The sequence below is a fragment of the Lutra lutra genome, chromosome 4 (genome assembly GCF_902655055.1).
Source record: "Lutra lutra chromosome 4, mLutLut1.2, whole genome shotgun sequence".
Lineage (NCBI taxonomy): Eukaryota > Metazoa > Chordata > Mammalia > Carnivora > Mustelidae > Lutra > Lutra lutra.
In genome coordinates this window covers 85,584,660-85,608,095 of record NC_062281.1, presented here as the reverse complement: position 1 = coordinate 85,608,095, position 23,436 = coordinate 85,584,660, and the positions used below count along the sequence as shown (strand labels likewise).

The window sequence follows — 23,436 nt, the reverse complement described above, 5'->3', positions numbered from 1 at the left end:
TGTAGCATCAACTTAGTAAAATACATTTTAGGCCTTTTTTTTTTTTAAGATTTTATCTATTTATTTGATAGACAGAGATCACAAGTAGTCAGAGAGGCAGGCAGAGAGAGGGGGGGGAGGAAGCAGACTCCCCGCTGAGCAGAGAGCCCGATGCAGGGCTCAATCCCAGGACCCTGGGATCATGACCTGAGCCGAAGGCAGAGGCTATAACCCACTGAGCCACCCAGGCGCCCCACATTTTAAGCCTTTAAAAAAAAATGTTAAACATAGGTTACTATATGACCTAACAATTCCACTCCTACGTATATAGCCAGTTAGAATCGAAAGCATATATCCATGTAACTCCTACATAGATGTTTCTCACACCATTATTTCATAAATGCAGAACAGTGGAAATAAGCCCAAAATGGAATATTCATCAACAAAAATGAATGATGTACAATGTGAATGAACCTTGAAATCGTTATGCTAAGTGAAAGAAGACAAACACAAAAGGCCACATATTGCATGATTCCATTCATGTGAAGTATCCAAAATAGGCAAATCCGTAGAGACAGAAAGTAGATTAGTTGTTTCAGGTACTTGTGGGGGGGGAGGACGAGAAGGTTGCTTTAGTAGACTGAGATTTCCTTCTGGGGTGATGAAAATATTCTGGAATAAGATAGTGTTGGTGGTTGTAGAACATTGTGAATATAGTTAATGCTACTGAATTGCACCTTAAAATGGTTAAAATAATAAATATGTGTATTTTGCCACTTATTGCTTTTATCAATGGGGTGAATTTTAAGGCATATAAATTATGTCTCAAAGCTGCTATAAAAACAAAAAGCATAATAGCTTACATTAATCACTAGGGAACTGTGCTGAGGGGAAAAAATTCCAATCCCAAAGATTATATACTAGATGATTCTGTTTTTTATAACATTTTGAAATGGCAGAATTTTGTAAATGAAGGATAGATTAATAGCATCTAGATGTTGGGATGGGTGTGGAGATGGTGGGAAGCAGGTTATAAAAGACAGCCTAAGGGATCATGGTAGCGATGGAGCTGTTCACATTCTTGACCATGGTGCTGGATATGGGATCCTACAGAGGTGGTAAAACTTTATAGCACTGAATACATTCATGAATACATGCATAGTAACAACTCAAATTTGTAAGATCTAAATAAAACCGATGGATGTGTCAATGTCATTGTGTCAATGTCAATTGTGATGTTGTACCATTATTTGCCAGTAGAGTAGTACACTACTGGGGGAAACTGAACAAAGTGTACATACAAGCTCTATAGTATCTCTTAAAATTGCCTGTGAATCCACAATTACCTCCATAAAAATTGCAATTAATAAAAATGTATAAGAATAACTATATAGCTTTGAAAATTTGTTCTGTGGGCAAACTTCTATTAACATATAAAATGTACTCTTCTTACTCTTGTCTTGGCCCAGTTATAATCTTATCTCCACAAGCAATACCCAAAATCAAAGTTTGGAGTGGGCCAAACTTACAACAGATTTTGTTTTGGTTTGACTTGGTTTGATTCAGTAATGCAGGATTTTCCAAAAATAAATAGGATGCCTGAGTGAAGAAAAGGTTTTTCTCAGGTTTTTTGCCATCCTTTAGTTCAGTCACTTTTAGCAAAGAAAGATTGTTATTCCTTCCTATTCACTGATACTAGAAAGTTTGTATGTCACACTTATATCAAAGAGAAAATATGATTTTTTAATGAATAAAAAAAACCACATTTCTGTGAAGTAGAAATCATCCTGTTAACATCTCCTCATGTTACAAAGATAAACAACAGGATTAACTGTTTACTTTAGGAGCGCAGTCTGGTTGTTTTTCAGGAGAAGAACACAATGTCCTGCTGTATCTGGTTTCCCGTCTGCGGAGTGGGTTGGTGGAGCTGGGGAAAGGCCCTCCACCCACTCAGCCCTCTGCTGTCCTTCCCTCCTGCTTTTCTTCTTCTTCCCTCCCTCTTTTCTGTGATTCTTCCTCCCCCACTGTTAAATATCTGAACTCTCTTTTCTTCTCCCCCTTTTCCCTCCCCTTTTTCCTTTTTCTTGCTTTCCCCCTCTCACTTTGTCCTCCAATTTCTTCCATTCCTTCCTTAAAATGGAGGCTTAGTAAGAAATTATAATACGAGAGAAAGAACCTTGTTGATCTTTAGAGGCTGCTTAAGTTGACACTGACCTAGAAGAAAGCAGCCGGACTGACTCTAATTCCGGGAATTCTTGGTGGACTGCTAAGAACTGCTCCCATAACCCGGGTAAACATCCCACATGTTCACGTAATCTTCTCTCTCTGTGTACATGCATAGACACACGCACACATGCACACAAGCCTGTTTCTCTTGTGTTTCTGTGAAACTGAGCCAGTGAGTGAAAGGAAGGGGAAATATGAATATTTTTCAAAAGTTGGGGAGGAACATTTGAAACTTCAAAGAGGAATTAGAGTCTCACTGAAACTCCCTTTACAGATTAACAGTTTTGTTTAACTTACTCCTTGTGCTTTGTTCTTGCTTTTGCAAATGAACAATACATGGATTTTTAGAATTCTTAAAGTATTCTTTAATTAGCATGATCTGTCCTTAAGCTGGTAAGAGAAGGGAAAAAAAACATTCTTAAAGACAAATATTAACTCCATAATGGACTTTTATACTTCCAACATGATGTGAATGTGATTGAACAGTGAGCATCTTATCTGTATTATTTTATGCTGGTGGGAATGTACTGTGGAATGTAGTTTCATTTGGCACCAATTTTAGTCAGTTCTTCCAACGTGGTCCCAGCCTCACCCTCATGGCTCAGAAACACATAGAATCAAAAGTCCTGCCAAATGAATCCTGATGGCTAAACAGGAGACTCTTGAACTACTTTTTGACTGCTATCTTATTTTCTGGGCTGGGAGGGGTGGGGTGTGGCTGGCTAGGGGCAGGGGCAAGCTGAAGACCGTGGGTATTTTCATGATTGTTTCTTGCTTCAGCCAGAGTAGAGCTTTACTTTACAAACAGAACTGCAGTAGCTGGATGACAAGGACAGCATCACAAAGTTGGTTTCATGTATGGCAATGCCATTTCTGTGTGGGATAGTGTATCTTTGTGCTATTATCAAGCACTTTTCTCCAAGCCCTTTCACCAAGGTGCACATATCTGCTTATAGACTTAGGAGCGTGGCCACCCAATTAGAGAATAATCTTATCCATTAACTGCATTTGTAATAGTAAATTTGCCCAGTGGGTGAAGGAAACCAAAATTTTGAGCACAGATGAAGTGCAAGATTTTAGTAGGTGTGAAGCAGATTTAAATTAATCTGGATTATACAGGAGCAAAGCCAGGTGCATAATCACATCCATCAACAGCAGAGCTCAAGGGTCCTGGGTGGTTCAGTGGGTTAAGCATCTACCTTCAGCTCAGGTCATGATCCCAGTCCCACATCAGGCTCCTTGCTCAGGGGAGAGTCTGCTTTTCCCTCTCCCTCTGCTTTGCCCCTCCCCTGGTTTGTGCGCTCTCTCTCTCTCTCTCTCTCAAATAAATATATTAATAATATGTAAAACAGAGGGGGGTGGGGTAATGGGTGAGCTTAGTGGTGGGTATTAAGGAGGGCACATATTGCATGGAGCACTGGGTGTTGTACGTAAATATTGAATCTTGAAACAATGCATCAAAAACTAATGATGTATTTTATGGTGACTAACATAACACAATAAAAATTTTTTTAAATAATATGTAAAACAGCAGAGCTTAAAACAGAGCTCCTCTTCTGTAGACCTGCTACTCCCCCACATGCTTAAAATCATGAAAATTAGAGGAGGGATCTTACGTGGATGAGGGTTTACATTTTAGACATGGGTGAAACATTGATTTTAAATAAGTGGCATTCACTTGCCAGATCTTTATGCCAAGAATTTTGAATGTCAAACTGTCTCACTGAATGAATACAGTTCTTATTCAAACCACTAACATCCTACTTCCTCCCTGTGAAGACATTTTCTCTTTGCTGTTTGAAGTTAATCACGTCTAAAAATTGCAGTGTCCCTCTCACACTAGGCATAGGGTATCTACCAACAGTGCTCAGTGCCAGGGGGAGTGTGAAAGGTCACCTGTGGCCTAGCTTGCACATCACTGGCAGCACAGATTTGGTATTGCTGAATGTACACATCTGCCTGGTCCAGTGGGTATTCTAGAGCAAGAAAGCAAAAGGGTATACTCAACTGCTTCCCAAAATAGAAACTCAGTTTTATTAACACTGATCCATCACATAACTTTAAAATGTCAGATCTCCTGGGGCACCTGAGTGGCTCAATTTGTGGACTTTTGGTTTCAGCTTTGGTCATTATCTCAGAGTCGTGAGATCCAGCCCTGATGAGGATCCATGCTCAGCACAGATCTACTTGTCTTTCTCTCTCTCTCAAATAAATAAATAAAATCTTTTAAAAAATAATAAAATAAAATTTCAAATCTCCTAATCTCCATGTGACTTGGCTAGCAGCTAAGTTCACAGTATTTCAGAGCTTAGTAAGGACAGTGCTGGTATCTACTAGTTGTCCTGGTGAGCATGGCCACATGCTGTTACAGTGTCTGCTCAGAGACCTCAGATGCTGTTATATTCTATCTTAGACTGAAATAACTGAAAAGGCCTCTAGAGAACAACCAGGAAATATGTCTCAGTGGTAGCGGCAAGGCTGGAACTCCAGCCTCTCCACTTCACTGCCACCCTGCTTTGAGTAGCATCCTCCACTAACCAGTTTGGGTTTCCATGTTTTGTGTTAATTAGCTCCATCCTTGCCTGCTAAATGGCTCAAGTCATTTGACCAGCCTTTGGATTCTGTAACTTCTCTAACCCCCATCTGGTCTGCCTGTCCCTGAGGCTGCCTTTACTCTCCACTTCCTCTTACCTCCTTAAGAGAGCTTACACCAGTATAGACTCTTCCCTGAGCCTTACCCATCATCACTACCTTGTTCTGTCTCCTCCTTGAAATGTGTTCCTAATGCATGCTCACATGCTGACAGAGGCCAAAGAGGCCAAGAGACAACAGTAGTTGTGTGTTGGGAATCAAGGGTGGGGGCGGGCGCCACAAGATGTGGGCGGGCACCACTGACAAGCTAGTGCCTCATCCACAAGTGTTGACCCTGTGCTGCCAGACAACAGTAAATTGGAGTTTTGTATAAAATCTCCCAATGTTTGATATTTGTTAACTAATTTAAAAATGTGTTAACACTCTATAGGGGCACCTGGGTGGCTCAGTCAGTTGGGCCTCTGCCTTCGGCTCAGGTCATGGTCTCAGGGTCCTGGGATCAATACCACTTTGCAACTTCATTATTTCCTATCAGAAATTTGTCATTGATTAGAGGAATGAACTTGTACCTTCTCTATAAGTTTCTATTCAAACCATACTCCACCCTGTCCTAAGCGTTATATTTCTGAAAAAAAAAAAATTTACCTAACACCCCATTGTTGACTCATTGATGGCAGGAGTTAGGTGTGCAGGCTGGCACACATGGCAGTTATTTACCACCTCTGCTCTTCTTTCAGGTTAGCCTCCACATGGCCATCATCATACGGCCTTTACCCCAGCCACTATCAGGCATCACTGTGCCACCCATGCCAAAGGCTCCAGTTGTTCATTTTGAAGTAGTCTAGCTTTTTACTTGTTTGATCCAGACCTAATTATAAGCCACAGAACCCTAATTTTTAAATAATTTTTTTTTTCATTCACAGAGTCATTAGAAATAAGTTTGTAGGGGCACCTTGGTTGCTCAGTGGTTTAAGCCTCTGCCTTCGGCTTAGGTCATGATCTCAGGGTCCTGGGATCGAGCCCCGCATCGGGCTCTCTGCTCGGCAAGGAGCCTGCTTCCCTCTCTCTCTCTCTGCCTGCCTCTCTGCCTACTTGTGATCTCTGTCAAATAAATAAATAAAATCTTTAAAAAAAATAAGTTTGTACTATATAAATGTCTTATAGCCACAACATACTAAATGATGTCATACATATATGTGGAAATTGTCTTAAGATAGATGGTAAATTCTTCTGGGTACCATGTGCATAAGCAATCTTATGCACAATGAGCAGACCTAAAACCGTATGTTCATCAGGTCATGGATTTCCTGGTGTCCTAGGGTATAAGATATATTTGCAAGGAGAATTCAACACAGTAATAATTATATGTGATTTTGATATATTTTTCTCCATAGATATGGTAAAGTATATTTTAGAAAAAATATTGCTAGAAACATCTTGATGATAGAGATGATTTTCAATGAATACCTATTAACATCTTTGAATTCTAGTGTTTGATAAAACATAATTTGGAAATACTTTTATATAGACTGTTACTTCTTGTTCAGTTATGCTGTCACTTTGTATTTACTGTTCTTTGAAAGGTTTCAACCGTTATTAAGTATTTAGAGTTTGGGTTTCTCTTATTCTTATGCCTTTAGACAGTGCTGTCCTATAGGGTCGCCAGTAGCCACGGGTGGTTTTTTACATTTAAATTAATTAAAATTAAATAAAATCTAAAATTCATTTCCTTACATTAGCCACATTTGAAGCACTCAAAAGCCCCATGTGGCTAGTGGCTACCACATATGATTATACTTGATGTAGAACATTCCATCAGCACAGCGAGTTCTCTTAGGCCACATGCTTCTTATTTATTGGAGATTTATTGCAAACTACAGCAACATATAGATCACTTTTACCTGAACTTGAAATATGATAGAGCTTAGCTCTGGAAATTGTGTTGATAATTTCGCATTTTTGTGCATTTAAAGAGATATATCAAATATGTTTATGTAGTCATTTTATTTCATTGATTTTTTTAAAGTTCGATTTTTTTTAAAGAGGTATTTATTTGAAAGAGAGAGACAGGGAGAGCATGTGCATGTATGTGAGAGCAGGGGGAGGGGCGGAGGGAGAGGGAAACAAGCAGACTCCCCCCTGAGCAGGGAGCTTGATACCAGGACACTGAGATCATGACCTGAGCCAAAATCAAGAGTCAAATCTTTAACCAACTGAGCCAGCCAGGCACCCCTACATATTCATTTTATTTTTTGAATTTTCTTATTTAATGCTGTACAGCCTTAGGCAAAATACCAAATCCTTCGGATCTTCTGTCTTTTTTGTGCTAAGCAAGAATAGTAATAGCCAGCCTGGCTCTTAGTGGCTTTTTGAGAGTAAGACAATGCAAATAGTAAAGGGCCTGGCACTAAATGCTATCAAGATGATGAATTTCTAACCCACATCCACTGTGAAAAAATTGTTATTTTAATCTTTTGATTTGTGGGATAAATACTGCAATAACTAATCAAGGAAGCAGACAAAAAAGTAAAGACAGAATATTTAAAAAGCATTCTTAAATAACATGACTTATACATTATGTACAAAACCCTCTACTTAACAACGAAGCCATATGCATTCCTCTCATTTGACCCTTTCATAAAAATTAATTATCTTCTAGATAATAAACAATTCTCTATAAATTTAAAAGAATCATTGTTGGAAAACACATTCTCTGACTTAGTACAATTAAATTAGTTAATTTTAAAAATATGTATTTTAAATCCTTAAGGGAAAATTTTTTAAATACTGCCAAATAACTTATGGATTAAAAAAGAAACAATAATGGAAATTTTAAATTCCTAGAACCGGTAAATAATAAAAATGCTAAATATCAAAATTTATGTGATATCATTAATTTGATATAGATTAGAAATTTTGTAGTCTAAACAGCTCACTTTAGAAAGAATGAAGGCTCAAAATAAATGAGCTAAGCTTCTAATATAAGAAATAGTTAAAAAATAGAATAAATACAAAGAAAATAGAATGAGATTATAAACAGTAGAAATTAATGGCATAAAGGAACAGTAAATAAGCAAAGCTCAGAGTTGGTTCTTTGGAATGTTAAGTAATTCTATGGTAAAATTCATAAAGAAAAAAAGAAGATATAATTAAATAATAGTACTGGCACAAAAATAGACACATAGATAAATGGAACAAAATAGAAAACCCAGAAATAAAACCCACAATTATATGGTCAATTAATCTTTGACAAAGGAGTAAAGAATATACAATGGGAAAAAAGTCTTCAACAAATGGTGTTGAGGAATCTGGACAGCTACATGCAAAAGAATTAAACTAGACCACTTTCTTACACTATACACAAAAATAAATTCAAAATGGGGGAAAGACCTATATGTGAAACCTGAAACCAAAAAATGTTCTAGAAGACAGCAGAGGCAATAATTTTTCTGACATCAGCTAAAGCAACTTTTTCCTAGATATGTCTCCTGAGGCAAGGAAAATAAAAGCAAAAATAAACTATCGGGACTACACCAAAATAAAAAGCTTCTGCACAGTGAAGGAAAAACCAACAAAACTGAAAGACAACCTACTGAATGGGAGAAGATATTTGTAAATGATATATCCAATAAAGGGTTAATATCCAAAATATATGAAGAAATGAACAGAAACTTCTCCAAAGACAAACAGATGGCCAATAGACATGTGAAAAGATTCTCAACATCACTGATCATCTGGAAAATGCAAATCAAAACTATTGTGAGATACCACTTCACACCCTGTCAGAATGGCTAAAATAAAAAACCCCAGAAACAAGTACTGGCAAGGATGTGGGAAAAAAGGAACTGTCATGCACTGTTGGTGGGAATGCAAACTGGTAACAGCCACTGTGGAAAACAGTATGGAGTTTCATTAAAAAGTTAAAAGTAGAACTACCCTATGATCCAGTAATCGCACTACTGGGTATTTACCCAAAAAATACAAAAACCCTAATTCAAAGGGATACATGCACTCCTATGTTTTTTGTTTGTTTGTTTTTTAAAATTATACCCACTTTACATTTTATTTTCTTTTTATTCCCATTTTATTTTATATCTTTTTGGTGTTTCAAAATTCATCGTTTATGCACCCCTGTGTTTTTTTGCAGCATTATTTATAATACCGAAATTATGGAAACAGCTCTAGTGTCCACCAATAGACAATAGACATCCAGACACGCACATGTGCATATACATGCACACTCAATGGAATATTATTCAGCCCTAAAAAAGAATGAACCCTTGTCATTTGCAACAACATGGATGGAACTAGAGAATGTTATGCTAAATGAAATAAGGCAAAGAAAGACAAATACCATATTATTTCACTCATTTGTGGAATTTAAGAAACAAAACAAATAAGCAAAGGAAAAAAAAGAGAGAAACCAAGTAACAGATTATAGAGAACTGATGGCTACCAGAGGGGAGGTGGATGAGGAGATGGGTTAAATAAGTGGTGGGGATTAAGAAGTATATTTGTCATGAGCACGGGTGTTGTAAGAATTGTTGAGTCACTAATTATACACCTGAAACTAATATAACACTTTATGTTAACTATACTGGAATTAAAATAAAAACTTAATAAAAATATACATGTATATACAAATCTTAGTTAATGTAAAAATATAGACCAAATGGGCAAATCACTAGGGAAATATATCTTAACAAAATGTCTCAATCAAAAAATAGAAAGCCCAAATAGCCCAATTATCATTAGAGAAATTGAGTTGATAGTTAAAAATCTTCCCAGGAAAAGCACTAGATCCAATTCATTTTATCACTAAATTATTTCAAACTTTCGAAAAGCAGGTCATTCAAATCTTATACAAATTTTTCTTTTTTTTTTTTTTTAAGATTTTACTCATTTATTTGACAGACAGAGACCACAAGTAGGCAGAGAGGCAGGCAGAGAGAAGGGGAAGCAGGCTCCCCGCTGAGCAGAGACACCCCCCCCCATGTGGGGCTCAATCCCAGGACCCTGAGATCATGACCTGAACTGAAGGCAGAGGCTTAACCCACTGAGCCACCCAGGCGCCCCAAATCTTATACAAAGTTTTCAAAGAAAAAAAGAATCCATGTCAACTGATTATATAAAGCTACTATAAATAGGCTTGCTATGAGAAATAAAATCAAATCTAATTTGCAAAATAAAGGTCATTATCACTTGGAAAACTTCTAAACTTAGCAAATAGAATCTTGGCTTTATCTCAGGAGTGAAAACTTGCCTAACTTAAAAAGCTGTAGAGGTGGCTGGGTGACTCAGTCACTCAGCCTTCGGCTCAGGTCATAATAGCAGAGTCCTGGGATCCAGCCCTGTGTCAGGCACCCTGCTCAGTGGGGAGTCTGCTTCTCCCTCTCCCTCTGTCCCTCCTCCGTGTTTATGCTTTCTCTCTCTCTCTCTCAAATAAATAAAATCTTTTTAAAAATAACTTAAAAAGCTGTAATTGTCATTTACAATTTTTGCAGAGATAAAAACAGTCATTTCAATTGATGTGGAAATGCATTTGATAAGATTCAGCACCCATTCATTATTAAAAATTTTTTCAGCAGACTAAGAATGTTTAACTTGATGAAGGATATCAACCAAAAAATCTTATAGCAAGCATCATTCTTAATTGTGAAACACTGAAGAAATTTTATTCAAAATCAGGCTAAGAATGCTCAGTGTCATTGGTTTCTTTTCAGCATTGTGCTGAAGGTCCTATAGTACAGCCAGAAAAGATAAATAATAAAAAATAATATGGGGTGCCTGGGTGACTCAGTGGTTAAAGCCTCTGCCTTCAGCTCAGGTCATGATCCCAGGGTCCTGGGATGGAGCCCCGCATCAGGCTCTCTGCTCAGTGGGAAGCCTGCTTCCTCCTCTCTCTCGGCCTGCCCCTCTGCCTACTTGTGATCTCTGTCTGTCAAATAAATAAATAAAATCTTTTAAAATAATAATAAGAAGAAGAAGGATTGGGAAGGCTGTAGCAAAGTTGTCATTATGCATAAATGAAATGGTTTTGTAAAACTTCACAAAAATATTACAAATAATTTTAATAAGATTGATGGATTACAAAAGTTCAATATATTAAAGTCAACTGTTATTTCTACTCACCAGCTACAAAGCAACAAACAAAAAGCTATTTAAAATATCAAAATCATAAATGAGCTAGACATAAATCTAACAAAAGATGTTCAGACTATATAGAGAAAATATTTTTTTTTTAATTTTATTTATTTATTTGACAGACGGAGATCAGAAGTAGGCAGAGAGGCAGGCAGAGAGAGGAGGAAGCAGGCTCCCTGCCGAGCAGAGAGCCCGACCCGGGGTTCAATCCCAGGACCCTGGGATTATGACCTGATCCGAAGGCAGAGGCTTTAACCCACTGAGCCACCCAAGCGCCCCGATGGAGAAAATATATTATAAAATTGGCCTAAAGACCCTGCAAAGGAAATATTTGTGCCAGTCACTGTGCTGAGTCCTATATCATTGCTTGAATGCTCACAACAGCCCTCTCAGTTTCCTTTATTCCCATGTTAAGATACTCGAGTAAATTCAAGTTCATACAGTAAGTAACTTTTTTAGGATCCCAGAGTTACTAACATGATATGTCTTTCCTCCCTGAGAAACCATTTGTGTTCCTTTGAATATGATGTTATTTACGGGGAACATCTCTGGCAATTCAGGAAAAACAAGTTGATCAGGGGACCCTTTTCTGTTCAGACCCGTCACACTAGCACTGACTGTAGGAGGTAGTATTTGCTGAGCAGGAAGCAGCAACAAGAGGGTGGAATTCTTTGTGTGCTGCTTATGAGCTGACTCTGGTTTGGACTGTCTATTGAATGGCACAGTTCCAGTTCATTTGAACTAATGAGGACAGTGACTCCACCTCAGGCACGAGCTGTTGAGCTCCTGAGCTTCAGCTGTGTGAGCAGGACAATGTGGGAGAGTGTGTGTAGCCAGGCATGAACAAAAGAGGGAGAAAGAAAGTATTAATGTCTCTTCTCTAGGGCAAAAGAATAAAAAAGAGCACCATTCCTTGGTTATTTAAGATAAGGCAAATATCATAACAGATTTAAAGAAAAGGTACTAGTTAATTCCTCATTTCTCCATTTTCAACACAGGCTATCAAAAATTCCCTCTAGTTTTGTAAAGGAGATCCACGGAGATCTTTAGAGTCATCTTGACTTTTGCATATATTAACAAACAATAATGCTTACAAAAAACAACACTGGATGCATCAGTACAGTCAAGCAGGCATTAACTGAGCTGGAACAAGACCACACTTACAGCAAGCCTGAGTCTGTCTCCTTAGGAAATGAAGCCTTGATTCCCCAAGCTTCTGCCTCAGCCTCCCTAATTAGACATGGAGCAGAGAGGCAAGTCAGGTGATGGAGTAACTAGGGGATAAATAGGCCTTTGAGGAAAAAACATTAAAGTACTTCCCTCCAAGAGGTTATGATATGAAATGATCTGTGGACCAAAAAAGACATTATAAATTCAACAGAAAAATGTATACTTTCATCTTGCTGTCACATGGCATACTGCTTTAAATAGAACAATATTAGGAAAGAGTAATCTTTCATTCTTTCCCACTTGGGGTTCGGACTAAAGTCATACAGTATAGAACAGTTAATAAAATTGTTTTCAAGTGATTTAAGAGTATTTCCTTTTCATTATATTACATTAGCAGCCTTTAAAATGATAACTTAGCATAAATTCCTTACATTCTGACCTTAATATTCTAATATGATTCTTGTCAAACATTAAAAGTATCTTTTGGGTTACCTGGGTATCAAGTCAGTTAAGTCTCCAACTCTTGATTTCAGCTCAGGTCATGATCTCAGGGTTGTGAGATCGAGCCCTGCGTTGGACTTGGTGCTGGTATGGAGACTGTGTAAGATTCTCTCTCTCCCTTTTCCTCTGTCCCTCCCCTCCTGTCTCTCTATAAATAAATAAATTTATCTTTTGAAAGTTACAGAGTGGATAAAGTTCTTCTAGATAAGTAGCCTCATTGTACACTAGTTACAATTTATGTATGTTTTAAATAGTTTGACCTAGCACTGGGGAAAATCATTGCCCTCAATAAAGATTAGATTTAGATATTCTCGACTTTATGGTCATCATGTAGTTTGTCATGAGTTTGTTCCTTGTTGCCTTCATGGTGCTTGCCTTGCAGACTGGAATGCTAGTTGCTCTGGGATGCTTTCTCCAATTCCACTCTGCAAAATTAATCAGTCTTCTTCTACATTCATACAACTGATTACTGTAATGTGATATTATAGCACAAAAATACCAAATCAACTGCTTTACCTTTAGACCTGATTCTGCTCCCTCCTTACTATCTTGGGTTGGTTTTTTAAACATTCTGAGCCTCGCATTACTCACCTAACAATAATGCCTAGTTTCCTCAGTTGAAGGGTTAAACAGATAATATGAGAATGCTATAATTAGCCATAATGCATTATATTAGGGTTAGGTGTTAATGTTGCTCAGTGCTTTATTTCTCAATTATATTTTTATTTGAAACTTTCCCTCTTTACATTTCCTACAAAGTGTAAGCCCAAGTGAGCTTCAAATGAATGCATTAGTGAATGAATACATGAATGACTATTTCTGTGAACACTGTGCAATTAGATATTATGCGAGTTTGCTGTGTGTGTTCACAACAGAGCCCCATTCATTCTCTCAAACATGGAAGGAGTATTCATTGAGAGCCTCCTGTAGCTCAGATAGAGAACATGGGAGCAGTTTTAACCCTCATGTTTTTAGGGTAGAATTAGTAGTTTGTATGTGGTTCCTTCTAATGGAGAAGATTTCATGAAAAAAGATTTTAAGTTTTGTTTCATGAAACATCAGTAATGCATTTTTCCTTTTTTTAAATATCCAAATATATTAATAATTTCATACTCTGAGAACTATCTCTAAAAGCAAGTGGTTTTCAGTATTTTTTGAAGATGCGCAATAAAACATGTTTAGATGATATCAGTTTTCCTTTCAAAGTTCATGTATAATGACAAGAGGAAATGCCTCTTTGCAAAGCATAATATTTTTCTAATGGATTTTTAAGCATTTGATTCTTTCCCATTGTTTGCCAGTTTTTAGCACACTGAGTTGGAGCCAGAGGTACCAATAAGTTTTCCTATCTTTTCTCCATAATTATCCAATGTTTATTGAGTGGAATCTTCTTCAAGTTATCTCCTATGCCCTTTTATCTTTATTATTTTTTTTTAATTTGTTTATTTTGGAGAGAAAGCAGGGACCGAGCAGAAGGAGAGGGAAAGAGTCTCAAGCAGACTCCACACTAAGCGCAGAGCCCTACATGGGTCTCAATCCCAGGACCCTGAGACCATGACCTGAGCCAAAAATCAAGAGTGGGAGTCCAACTGACTAAGTCACCCAGGCACCCCACCCTTTTTTCTTTAAACAACTTTTTGAAGGTCTTTTTACAAGCTTTTTTTATATTTCTATGCTTTTATGTTTTTTTTACATAATTTACATGCAATACAGTTTACATACATACAATAAAATGCACCCATTTAAGCAGCAGGTTTTAACAAATGTATTTACTACCTACTACCCACCACAGTGAAGACATAGATTATTTCCATAGCCCCCCAAAATTTCCTATGCCCTCTGCTGTCACTCTCTCCTGGCTCCCATTGCAGGCAACTACAGATCTGCTTGCTATTGCTGTGGATTTACTTTGCCTTTTATATACTTTTCATTTTTTTTTCCACTCAGCACTATGTTTTCAAGATTCATCTGTATGTCAGAAGTTTGTTCCTTTTCACTGCTGAGTAGTATTCCACTGTAAGTGTATATCACATTTATCTATTCAGCTATTACTGAACATTTGTTTCCAGTTTGGGGCTATTATTTTTTTTAAGATTTTGTTTATTTATTTGATAAAGAAAGAGTACAAGCTGGGGGAGTGGCAGGCAGACTGGAGAAGGGAGGAGCAGACTGCCTGCTGCAGGGAGCCAATGAAGGACTCAATTCCAGGACCTTGGGATCATAACCTGAGCTGAAGGCAGAAGCTTAACCAAATGAGCCACCCATGTACCCCGGGCTATTATTTACTAAAGCTACTATAGACAACTGTCTGTAAGTTTTTGTGTGGACATATGATTTTATTTCTTTTGGAAAAATCCTGGAGTAGAATGACTAGCCATATGATAAGTATATGTCTAACTTTATTAGAAATTGCCAAAGTTTTTTCTAAAGTGGCTATAACATGCACATTTCCATCTAAAATCTGATAGTTTGATTTCTTCCGTATCCTGAACAAAACTTGATTCCATCAACCTTCTTTATTTCACCCTTTCCAGTATATGTGTAGTGGTATTTCATTGTGATTTTAACTTGCATTTCCCTTATGACTAATGGTGTTGTGCATCTTTTTATGTGTTTATTGGCCACATGTGCATCTTCTTTGATGAAATGTTTATTCATATCTTTCATCCATTTTGTTTTACAATGAAATGAGATTCACATAATATAAAACTTATGATCTTATGTAATCACTACTTCCTTCTAGTTCCAAAATATTTTTGTCCAAAAGGAAATCCCATACATAGAAACAGTTGCTCCTTATTTCTGCTCCCACCTACCCCCTAGCAACCATCATTCTGTGTTCTGTCCCTATGGATTTAACTAGTCAAGAAATTCATAGAAATGGAATTTGTGATGTTTTATATCTTTACTCCATATTTTTGATAGTATTATTTGTCTTTTTATTCTTATATAGGATATCATTATTTTTATTATTATCAATTATAAGTTCTACAGTTCTTTATGTAATCTAAATACAAATCCTTTGTCACATGTATATTTAGTAAATATATTCTCCTAGTTTGTGGTTTGCCTATTCATTTTCTTAATGGCATCTTTTGAAGAGCAAAAGTTTTAATTTCGATAATTTCAAAATAATTAATTTTTTACTTACCCCAAGGTTGCAATAATTTTTCTCCTGTGTTTTCTTCTCAAGTTTTAGTTTTCTGTTTGGGTCTATGATCTATTTCAAGTTAAATTTTGGGTATAATTTGAGATAACAATTAAGGATTTTTTTCTTTTTTGCATGTTCAGTTTTCCTACTACCTCTGGTAACAGATGAAAAGAACAAAAAAAAAAAAAAAAAAAGAAAGAAAAGAAAAGAAAAAAGAAAAAAACAGGGGCACCTGGGTAGCTCAATTGGTTAAGTGACCCAACTCTTGATTTTGGCTCAGGTCATGATCTCACAGTGGTGATATTGAGCCCGGTCTCAGGCTCCACACTCAGCTTAATATTCTCTTTCTCTAGTAAAAAAGAAAAAGAAAAAGGGAAAAGGAAGGAAGAAAGGAAAAGGAAAGGGAGGGAGAGAGGAAGGAAGGAAGGAAGGAAGGAGAGAAAGAAAGAGGGGAGGGAGGGAGGGAAGGAGGGAGGAAAGGGGAAGAGAGATGATTAGTTGCAAGTCTGTCTAGGAATTGATCATGTCCTATTCACCTACTCCACACTATTGAGTGGTCATTCCTCCCTTACCCTGACATATAGTGGAATGCCAAGAAACATAGTCTTTTCTGAGCAATTTCCTTATCAAGAGATGTAAAGATATTAACATCTGAGATTCCCCAGCCATAAAGTGGCCCAGCCTATTTACCCATGTGTTTGTTGTTCATGGTTGATGGGTTCCTCCTCCTACCCATTGGGAGAGTCCAGGAAGCTTGTTAGAGCTCTGTTCTTTTTTTTTTTTTAAGATTTTTATTTATTTATTTGACAGAGAGAGATCACAAGTAGGCAGAGAGAGAGGAGGAAGCAGGCTCCCTGCTGAGCAGAGAGCCCGATGCGGGGCTCGATCCCAGGACCCTGGGATCATGACCCCAGCCGAAGGCAGAGGCCTTAACCCACTGAGCCACCCAGGCGCCCCCAGAGCTCTGTTCTTAAATGGGAACAGATAGCAGGGGCCTGAAGAAAACTTCTTAAATGAAGTTACAGATACTGCAACCATAAAACAAAATTGGACACTAAGGGGGAAGAAAACATCTTTCAGAGCTTAAAAGAGAACTCTTAGAAGTTTAACATATGAAAAGTAGATAATATGAAAAACCTAATTAGAAGCATTGGAAGACGGGGCGCCTGGGTGGCTCAGTGGGTTAAGCCGCTGCCTTCGGCTCAGGTCATGATCTCAGGGTCCTGGGATCGAGCCCCGCATCGGGCTCTCTGCTCAGCAGGGAGCCTGCTTCCTCCTCTCTCTCTGCCTGCCTCTCTGCCTGCTTGTGATCTCTCTCTGTCAAATAAATAAATAAATAAATCTTTTAAAAAAATAGAAGCATTGGAAGACAAAGCTGAGGGAACTGACAGAATTAGTGGAAAATAGGAGAGAAAAAAAAAAAAGAAAATAGGAGAGAAAAATTAGTAAACTTAAAGAACTGGTCCAATATGTCCAATAACCAGAATGAAAGAAGAGAAAAAATGAAGGAGAGGAAGTATCAATGAAATGACAGAGTAGACATGATTCCACTGTGAAAGGACCCACCAAGGATATTACTCACCCAGTGCATAGAAACAGATCTGTACCAAGGAATATCACCATGCAATGTCAGTGCCCTGGGAACTAGAACAAAGCTCAGCTCCTGGAGAGAAAGGAGGAAGACAAAAAACAGTATTGGATTTGGAATAGAAAAATTATTTCCAATCTAGAAATCTATACCCAGCCAAACTGCCCATAAACTTTGAGGGTAGATTATTGACAATATCATGAATGGGTTCAAAGATTTTAGCTCCTAATTCCCCCTGTTTAGGGAGCTAGAAGATGTGAGCTACTAACTTGAAGTCAATTAAGAAAGGAATATATAGGATATGAAAAATAGGAGATCCAACATACTAAAGCAGCAAAGTAAATCCCTCAGATTTTCTGACAAGATATCCTAGGATGACTGCTGTGCTAACCAGTCCAGACTGGAGTGAAGCAAAGGCTCCAGGAGAGCCTCTTCAAGGCACAGTGCATGTGAGGTTCAGCATCCTGAAGGAATATTTTAGTAACTGGCTGAGGTATAGAATTTATGGTAAGTACATAAAAAACTAATTTAAAGATCTATATAAAAAAGGAAATGTGATCATGTTTTATTATATTTAAGACTACAAGTTCCCTAAGGCATCATTGTAATCCATAAATTTTGGCATGTGGTATTTTTTTATCAACTAGTTCAAAATGCTGTCTCTTTTCCGCTGTGATTTCATATTTGACCCATGAGTTGAAAAGGATGTTGTAAAATTTTAAAATGGAGGATTTTCCAACGTATACATTTTTTGTTAGGTTTCTCATTTAATTATGTTGTAGATATACAATGTGTCCCATACAATACTGATTCTTTGAAATTCATTCAGTCCTGCCTTAAGGCCCAGTGTCTGGTCAGATTTTATAAATGTCCTGTGTACTTGAGAATGCACTTTCTCTAATTGTGGGCAGTTTTTCTAATTGCCTAGCCAACAAATCAAACTTATAAGGTATGTGCAAGTTTTTCAAATCCTTACTAATTTTTTCCTTAGATTGACTTAACAACTTGGCAGGGATGGGTTGAAATCTCCCACAATAATGTTGAATTTGTTCTCTTCTCTCTGTAGTTTTGTCAGTTTATACTTCATGTATTTCAAGGCTGAGAGCATACAGTTTTAGAATTCTATATCTTTCTTATAAATTAAGCTTTTAAAAAATCAATATTAGTGACCTCTTTACCCTTAATAATCCTTTCTCTCCTAGAATCTATTTAGTGTAGTCTCAAAACCACTTCTCAGCTTTCTTTTGATTAATATTTGCCTAAAACATTTTTTCGCCCTTTGAACCTTTCTCTGTTTTAGAAAGTTTCCTGTCAACATCATTTTTTTCTTTTTCTTCCTTCAAACTGAACATGACAAACTCTGCCTATTAATTGTCAAGTTTAAATCATTTTTATTCCATTTCAAATGTACATAGATTTGTGTCTACCATCAAACTTATTACCTTACATCTCTCTGCCCCTTTTTTGTGCTTTTTCTTTGCATTTTCTTGGAGTTTTTTGTTTTTGCCCATATTTCTCATTCCATTTTTTTTTTCTCCATCTAGTTATTTGGAAGTTATACATCCTATTTCTGTTCTTTCGGTGGTTATCCTTGAAATTTTACCAGATGTAAATACTCAGTGAAGTCTAGTTTTAAATCTTCATCCAACTCTAAGTGATATGAGTACTTGGGACCATTTGAACTTCATCACCCCCATTGACCTACTTGCTCTCCATTTCCAGTTCTTCAGCAACCCCTTCATTAATTGATATTATTGGTGGTGGTGTTATTTTATCCTACTGTGTCTGTTTTGTTTTGATTTGTTTATATTGATGTTCAGTAGTCCTTTTATCTTAGACCTTTTTCCCAGTATATTTCCTTCTTCCTAAAATGCATAATCTAGAAATTATTTCTGTAATTATCTTAATAAGTAATAAATATTTCAGGCTCTGTAGGTGGAAAATGTGCATCATGTTTCTTTATCTAAAAATGCCTATATTTTACCATCATTCATGAAATATTGTTTTGCTGGTACATAATTTTGAAATGGCTTCCAGAATTCTGAAAATATTTCTCTATTGTCTGGCTTCATTCCTTTTTATGAGGCTTATGTAAATCAAATTTTTATTCCACAGATGGTCTTTTCACCATTCTTGCTTTTAGAATCTTCTCATTGTGTTTGACATTCTCTAGTTTTATTACAGTATGTGTCTTAGGAAGGCTTTCCTTTTAGTCGTCCTGCTTGGTACTTGTTTCTATTCCTGTATATTTGGATTCATTTCTTTCATCAGTTGGGAAGAAAATTTGCAGTTCCCAAATGTGAGAATTGTTGCTTCTCCTTCCTCTATTTTGTTCTTCTGAAATTCCTATTAGACAAATGTTACACTTTCTCATTCTATCCTCTGTACTTCTCTTTTCTCTCATGTTTTTTATCTCAGCTCTCAACATGCATTCTAGGTAATTTATTCAAATTTATAACCCAGTTCACAAATACACACTCTTCAGGTGCATGTAACCATTTGTTTACATCTATTTAATAACTTCTTTATTTCAAAAAATGTAGTGTTTCCTTTTTGAAAGTTCTATTTCATTCTTCAAATCTCCCAAGTCATGTTGTATATCTTTTGTTTTGTATTTATATCTTTGTGATTTTACCTTTTTAAAATAATTATTCCATATTTCATATCTTTTAATTCTAATATGTCAAATCCTAGGGAGGTCTATTGTTTTGTTTTGTTTTTTACTCTTCCCACATAGTAAATTGTTTTCTTATACTAGTGATTTTTTTTTGAAGATTTTATTTAATTATTTGAGAGAGAGAGAGAACATGACCAGTGAGGAGAGACAGTGGAAGAGGGACAAGCAGTCTTCCTGTGAGTAGGGAGCCCAACACGGGGCTCGATGCCAGGACCTTGGTATCATGACCTGAGCTGAAAGCATACACTTAACCAACTAAGCCACCCAGGGTCCCCTGTACTAGAGATTTTTATTCAGGCACATGTTTATTTGATCTTACTCCATGACAACTAATGATTAAATTAAAGGTGATTTCCTTCAGACAAGGTTTACCTTTGCCTCTGTTGTAAATCAGGGAGGACCCTATGAGCCTGGGAGAATTAATTAGGAAGTCCAGTTCTAAGCATTATTTAAAGTTCATTGTTTCATGGACACCTAGGTGGCTCAGTCAGTTAAGCATCTGCCTTCCTCTCAGGTCATGATCTCTCAGGGTCCTGGAGCAGAGTACCACATCAGGCTCTTCGCTCAGCAGGGAGTCTGCTTCTCCCTCTGCCTACCGCTCCCCCTGCTGTGCATGTACTCTCTGACAAATAAGTAAATAAAATCTTTAAAAAAAAAAAAAAAGAAAGAAAGTTCATTGCTTCTGATTTAGCATTCCTTTGTTCGTCATTTGTCATATCTTCTTTCCCAGCATGTACTTTACTATACACCCTTATCTTTTTTTTTTTAAGATTTTTATTTATTTATTTGACAGGCAGAGATCGCAAGTAGGCAGAGAGGCAGGCAGAGAGAGAGGAGGGCAAGCAGGCTCCCCACAAAGCAGAGAACCCGATGTGGAGCTCAATCCCAGGACTCTGAGATCATGACCCCAACCGAAGGCAGAGTCTTTAACCCACTGAGCCACCCAGGCGCCCCTACACCCTTATCTTTAAAATAGTTTTGTTCCTCACAGTCTATTTGGTGGTTTATTTACTACAGGCTTCAGTAAATATTTTCTGAGAATGTGTCATTTCATAATAAATAAGACTTCATTTACCTGAATTATGAAATGAGAGGATTGGAAATTCAGTCTTAAATAGGTTTTTATATGTACTACCCTTTGAACTTAAAGGTTGGGGGGAATGCTATCATGTCACTGGATATCTGTCATGTCTGTGTTGCTGCCAGCAGGGAAGCTGGTTTTCATCCTGTGGGATATGCATGTCTGTAAATATGTACCTTCTCAGAGAAAGCCCCTTATTATTGTTCTCATAATGTTACACTGAAGCTTTTATCAATATTGAGCATCCATACGAAATAGAAATGTTTCCTGTTATAACAGGATAAAAATGGGGAGAGAGGATAACCTTTTGGGCAGTGGTAATACATTTTATTTAAAAGGATGATCTTCTTTGTGTGCTTTTAAACCACATTTGGCTTAGGCTTTCGTTTTAAGCTAAAAGAGAGTTCTGTTTCCTTCTGTATCTTGTGGATAGTGATCCAAACACCTGTAAGTACAAATCTAAAAGTGCATGTTTGAGTTCAACTTCCTTTACTCTGATTTACCCATTCAGGAAGATGATTACAATGGATTTCTAGTGAGGGAGAAGGAAATCCTGCCCTCTGTAGTGACTCAAAAACTGTCTTCTAAAAATATGTTAATACTTTTTTGCAGAGGCTGCCTTCTTGTGCAAGATGCCTATGGAATGTTTAGTGAAGTGCACGCTGAGGTCACCATCTTGAAGGACCAACAGTTGGAAGGAAAGTCCTGCAGCCTGATGGGAATGAAGGTTCTACAGAAGGCCACCAGAGGAAGGTGAGACCACTCTGTAATAGCATCTAGTTTGCTGCAGTGGCTGGTTCTTTTATTAGTGTTTTATCTCTCTCTCTCTTTTTTTTTTTTAAGATTTACTTTTTTAGGGGCACCTGGGTGGCTCAGTGGGTTAAAGCCTCTGCCTTCAGCTTGGGTCATGATCCCAGGGTCTTGGGCTCAAGCCCCGCATGGGGCTCTCTGCTCAGTAGGGAAGTCTGCTTCCTCTTCTCTCTCTCTGCCTGCCTCTCCACCTACTTGAGATCTCGGTATGCCAAATAATAAATAAAATCTTAAAAAAAAAAAAAGATTTACTTTTTTATTTGAGAGAGGAGAAAAAGAACATAAGTGGGGGGAGGTGGGGCAAAGAGAGAATCTCCAGCAGATTCCCTGCTGAGCATGGAGCGAGAGGTGGGGCTCAATCTCACAACCCTGACATCAAAATCAAGAGTCAGATGCTTAATCCACTGAGCCACCCAAGCTCCTCTTATCTCTTATTTTAAAGACAATAAACTAGTATCCTAGAGTTTGCCTGTAAAACTAGGCCAGAGCTAAGTCAAGCCCATAAAGTACTTCTAGGGAAAAAATTATAACTGATAACAAAACAAGATTCCTAATTTTATTAAAAAATTAGGTTTAGTGATTCCAAATTTTATTAAAAATTAAGATGATAAAAAATGTTATGTATGTGTGTTTTAATTCTAAGATTTTTTTTTCTGTATGTTTTCCAGTTAAAAAATAAGATAGCTTTGCATGAGTCAGTTTATGTAAATGACAATATAACTTAGTGTAAAGACATTTTATAAGCTTTCAACAAAATTCTTGTCACATCTTTTTGCTTTCCATAGTAGGAAAGTTTTGTTCTCTGTCAAGTTTCATGGCACTCCACCTTAAAATGTGGTTTTGGATAGGCAAGGTAGAATTATGTGTAGATCTCGTTCAAACTATGGCTAAATCTATAAATTAGGGAAAGAAGAAACATTTTTATTTATTTTTTTAAAGATTTTTTTTTATTTATTTGAGAGAGAATGAGTGAGAGCATGAGAGAGGAGAAGGTCAGAGGGAGAAGCAGACTCCCCAAGGAGCTGGGAGCCTGATGCAGGACTCGATCCTGGAAGTCCGGGATCATGACCTGAGCCGAAAGCAGTCGCTCAACCAACTGAGCCACCCAGGCGCCCAGAAGAAACGTTTTTAATCAAACTATCCAGTAATATAGAGAATTAGTGTAAACAGTATATTTGAGATTTTCTCTATCTTACTGTAATCTCTCCTTCCTTGAATAGTGTGTTATTTTAACTCTCTTGGTGTTAATTTTTTACTTGATGATAGTAACATCTGCACTTACGCCAGTATCTGAGAGAGAAAAAAACCCATTATGAATATCTGATGTTCTGATTTTGAAGCAGTTATTGATAGCTTCCTCCAGTGGTTTGCATAATGAACATTTCCAGGCATGGTCATTCTGAACTGTGAGCATTTAGAGTATTGTCCTGACTGACCTCTGTAGGCAGTCAGCATTTCCAGAGACCACAGCTCCATGTCTCATCGGGCTTTCATATGGTACTATGCAGGTGAGTGAT

General features: G+C 37.2%; 1 protein-coding gene across 5 annotated transcripts in view; it reads left to right on the top strand.

The window, feature by feature from the left end:
* Positions 1 to 23,436, top strand: part of SPIDR (scaffold protein involved in DNA repair) — a 676,929-nt gene that overhangs the window by 597,431 nt on the left and 56,062 nt on the right. For all 5 annotated transcript variants that reach the window (XM_047723664.1, XM_047723668.1, XM_047723665.1 and 2 more), the window contains one exon: positions 21,722 to 21,862. In XM_047723664.1, coding sequence (XP_047579620.1) covers positions 21,722 to 21,862 — 141 coding nt within the window. The remainder of the gene's footprint in view (positions 1 to 21,721; positions 21,863 to 23,436) is intronic.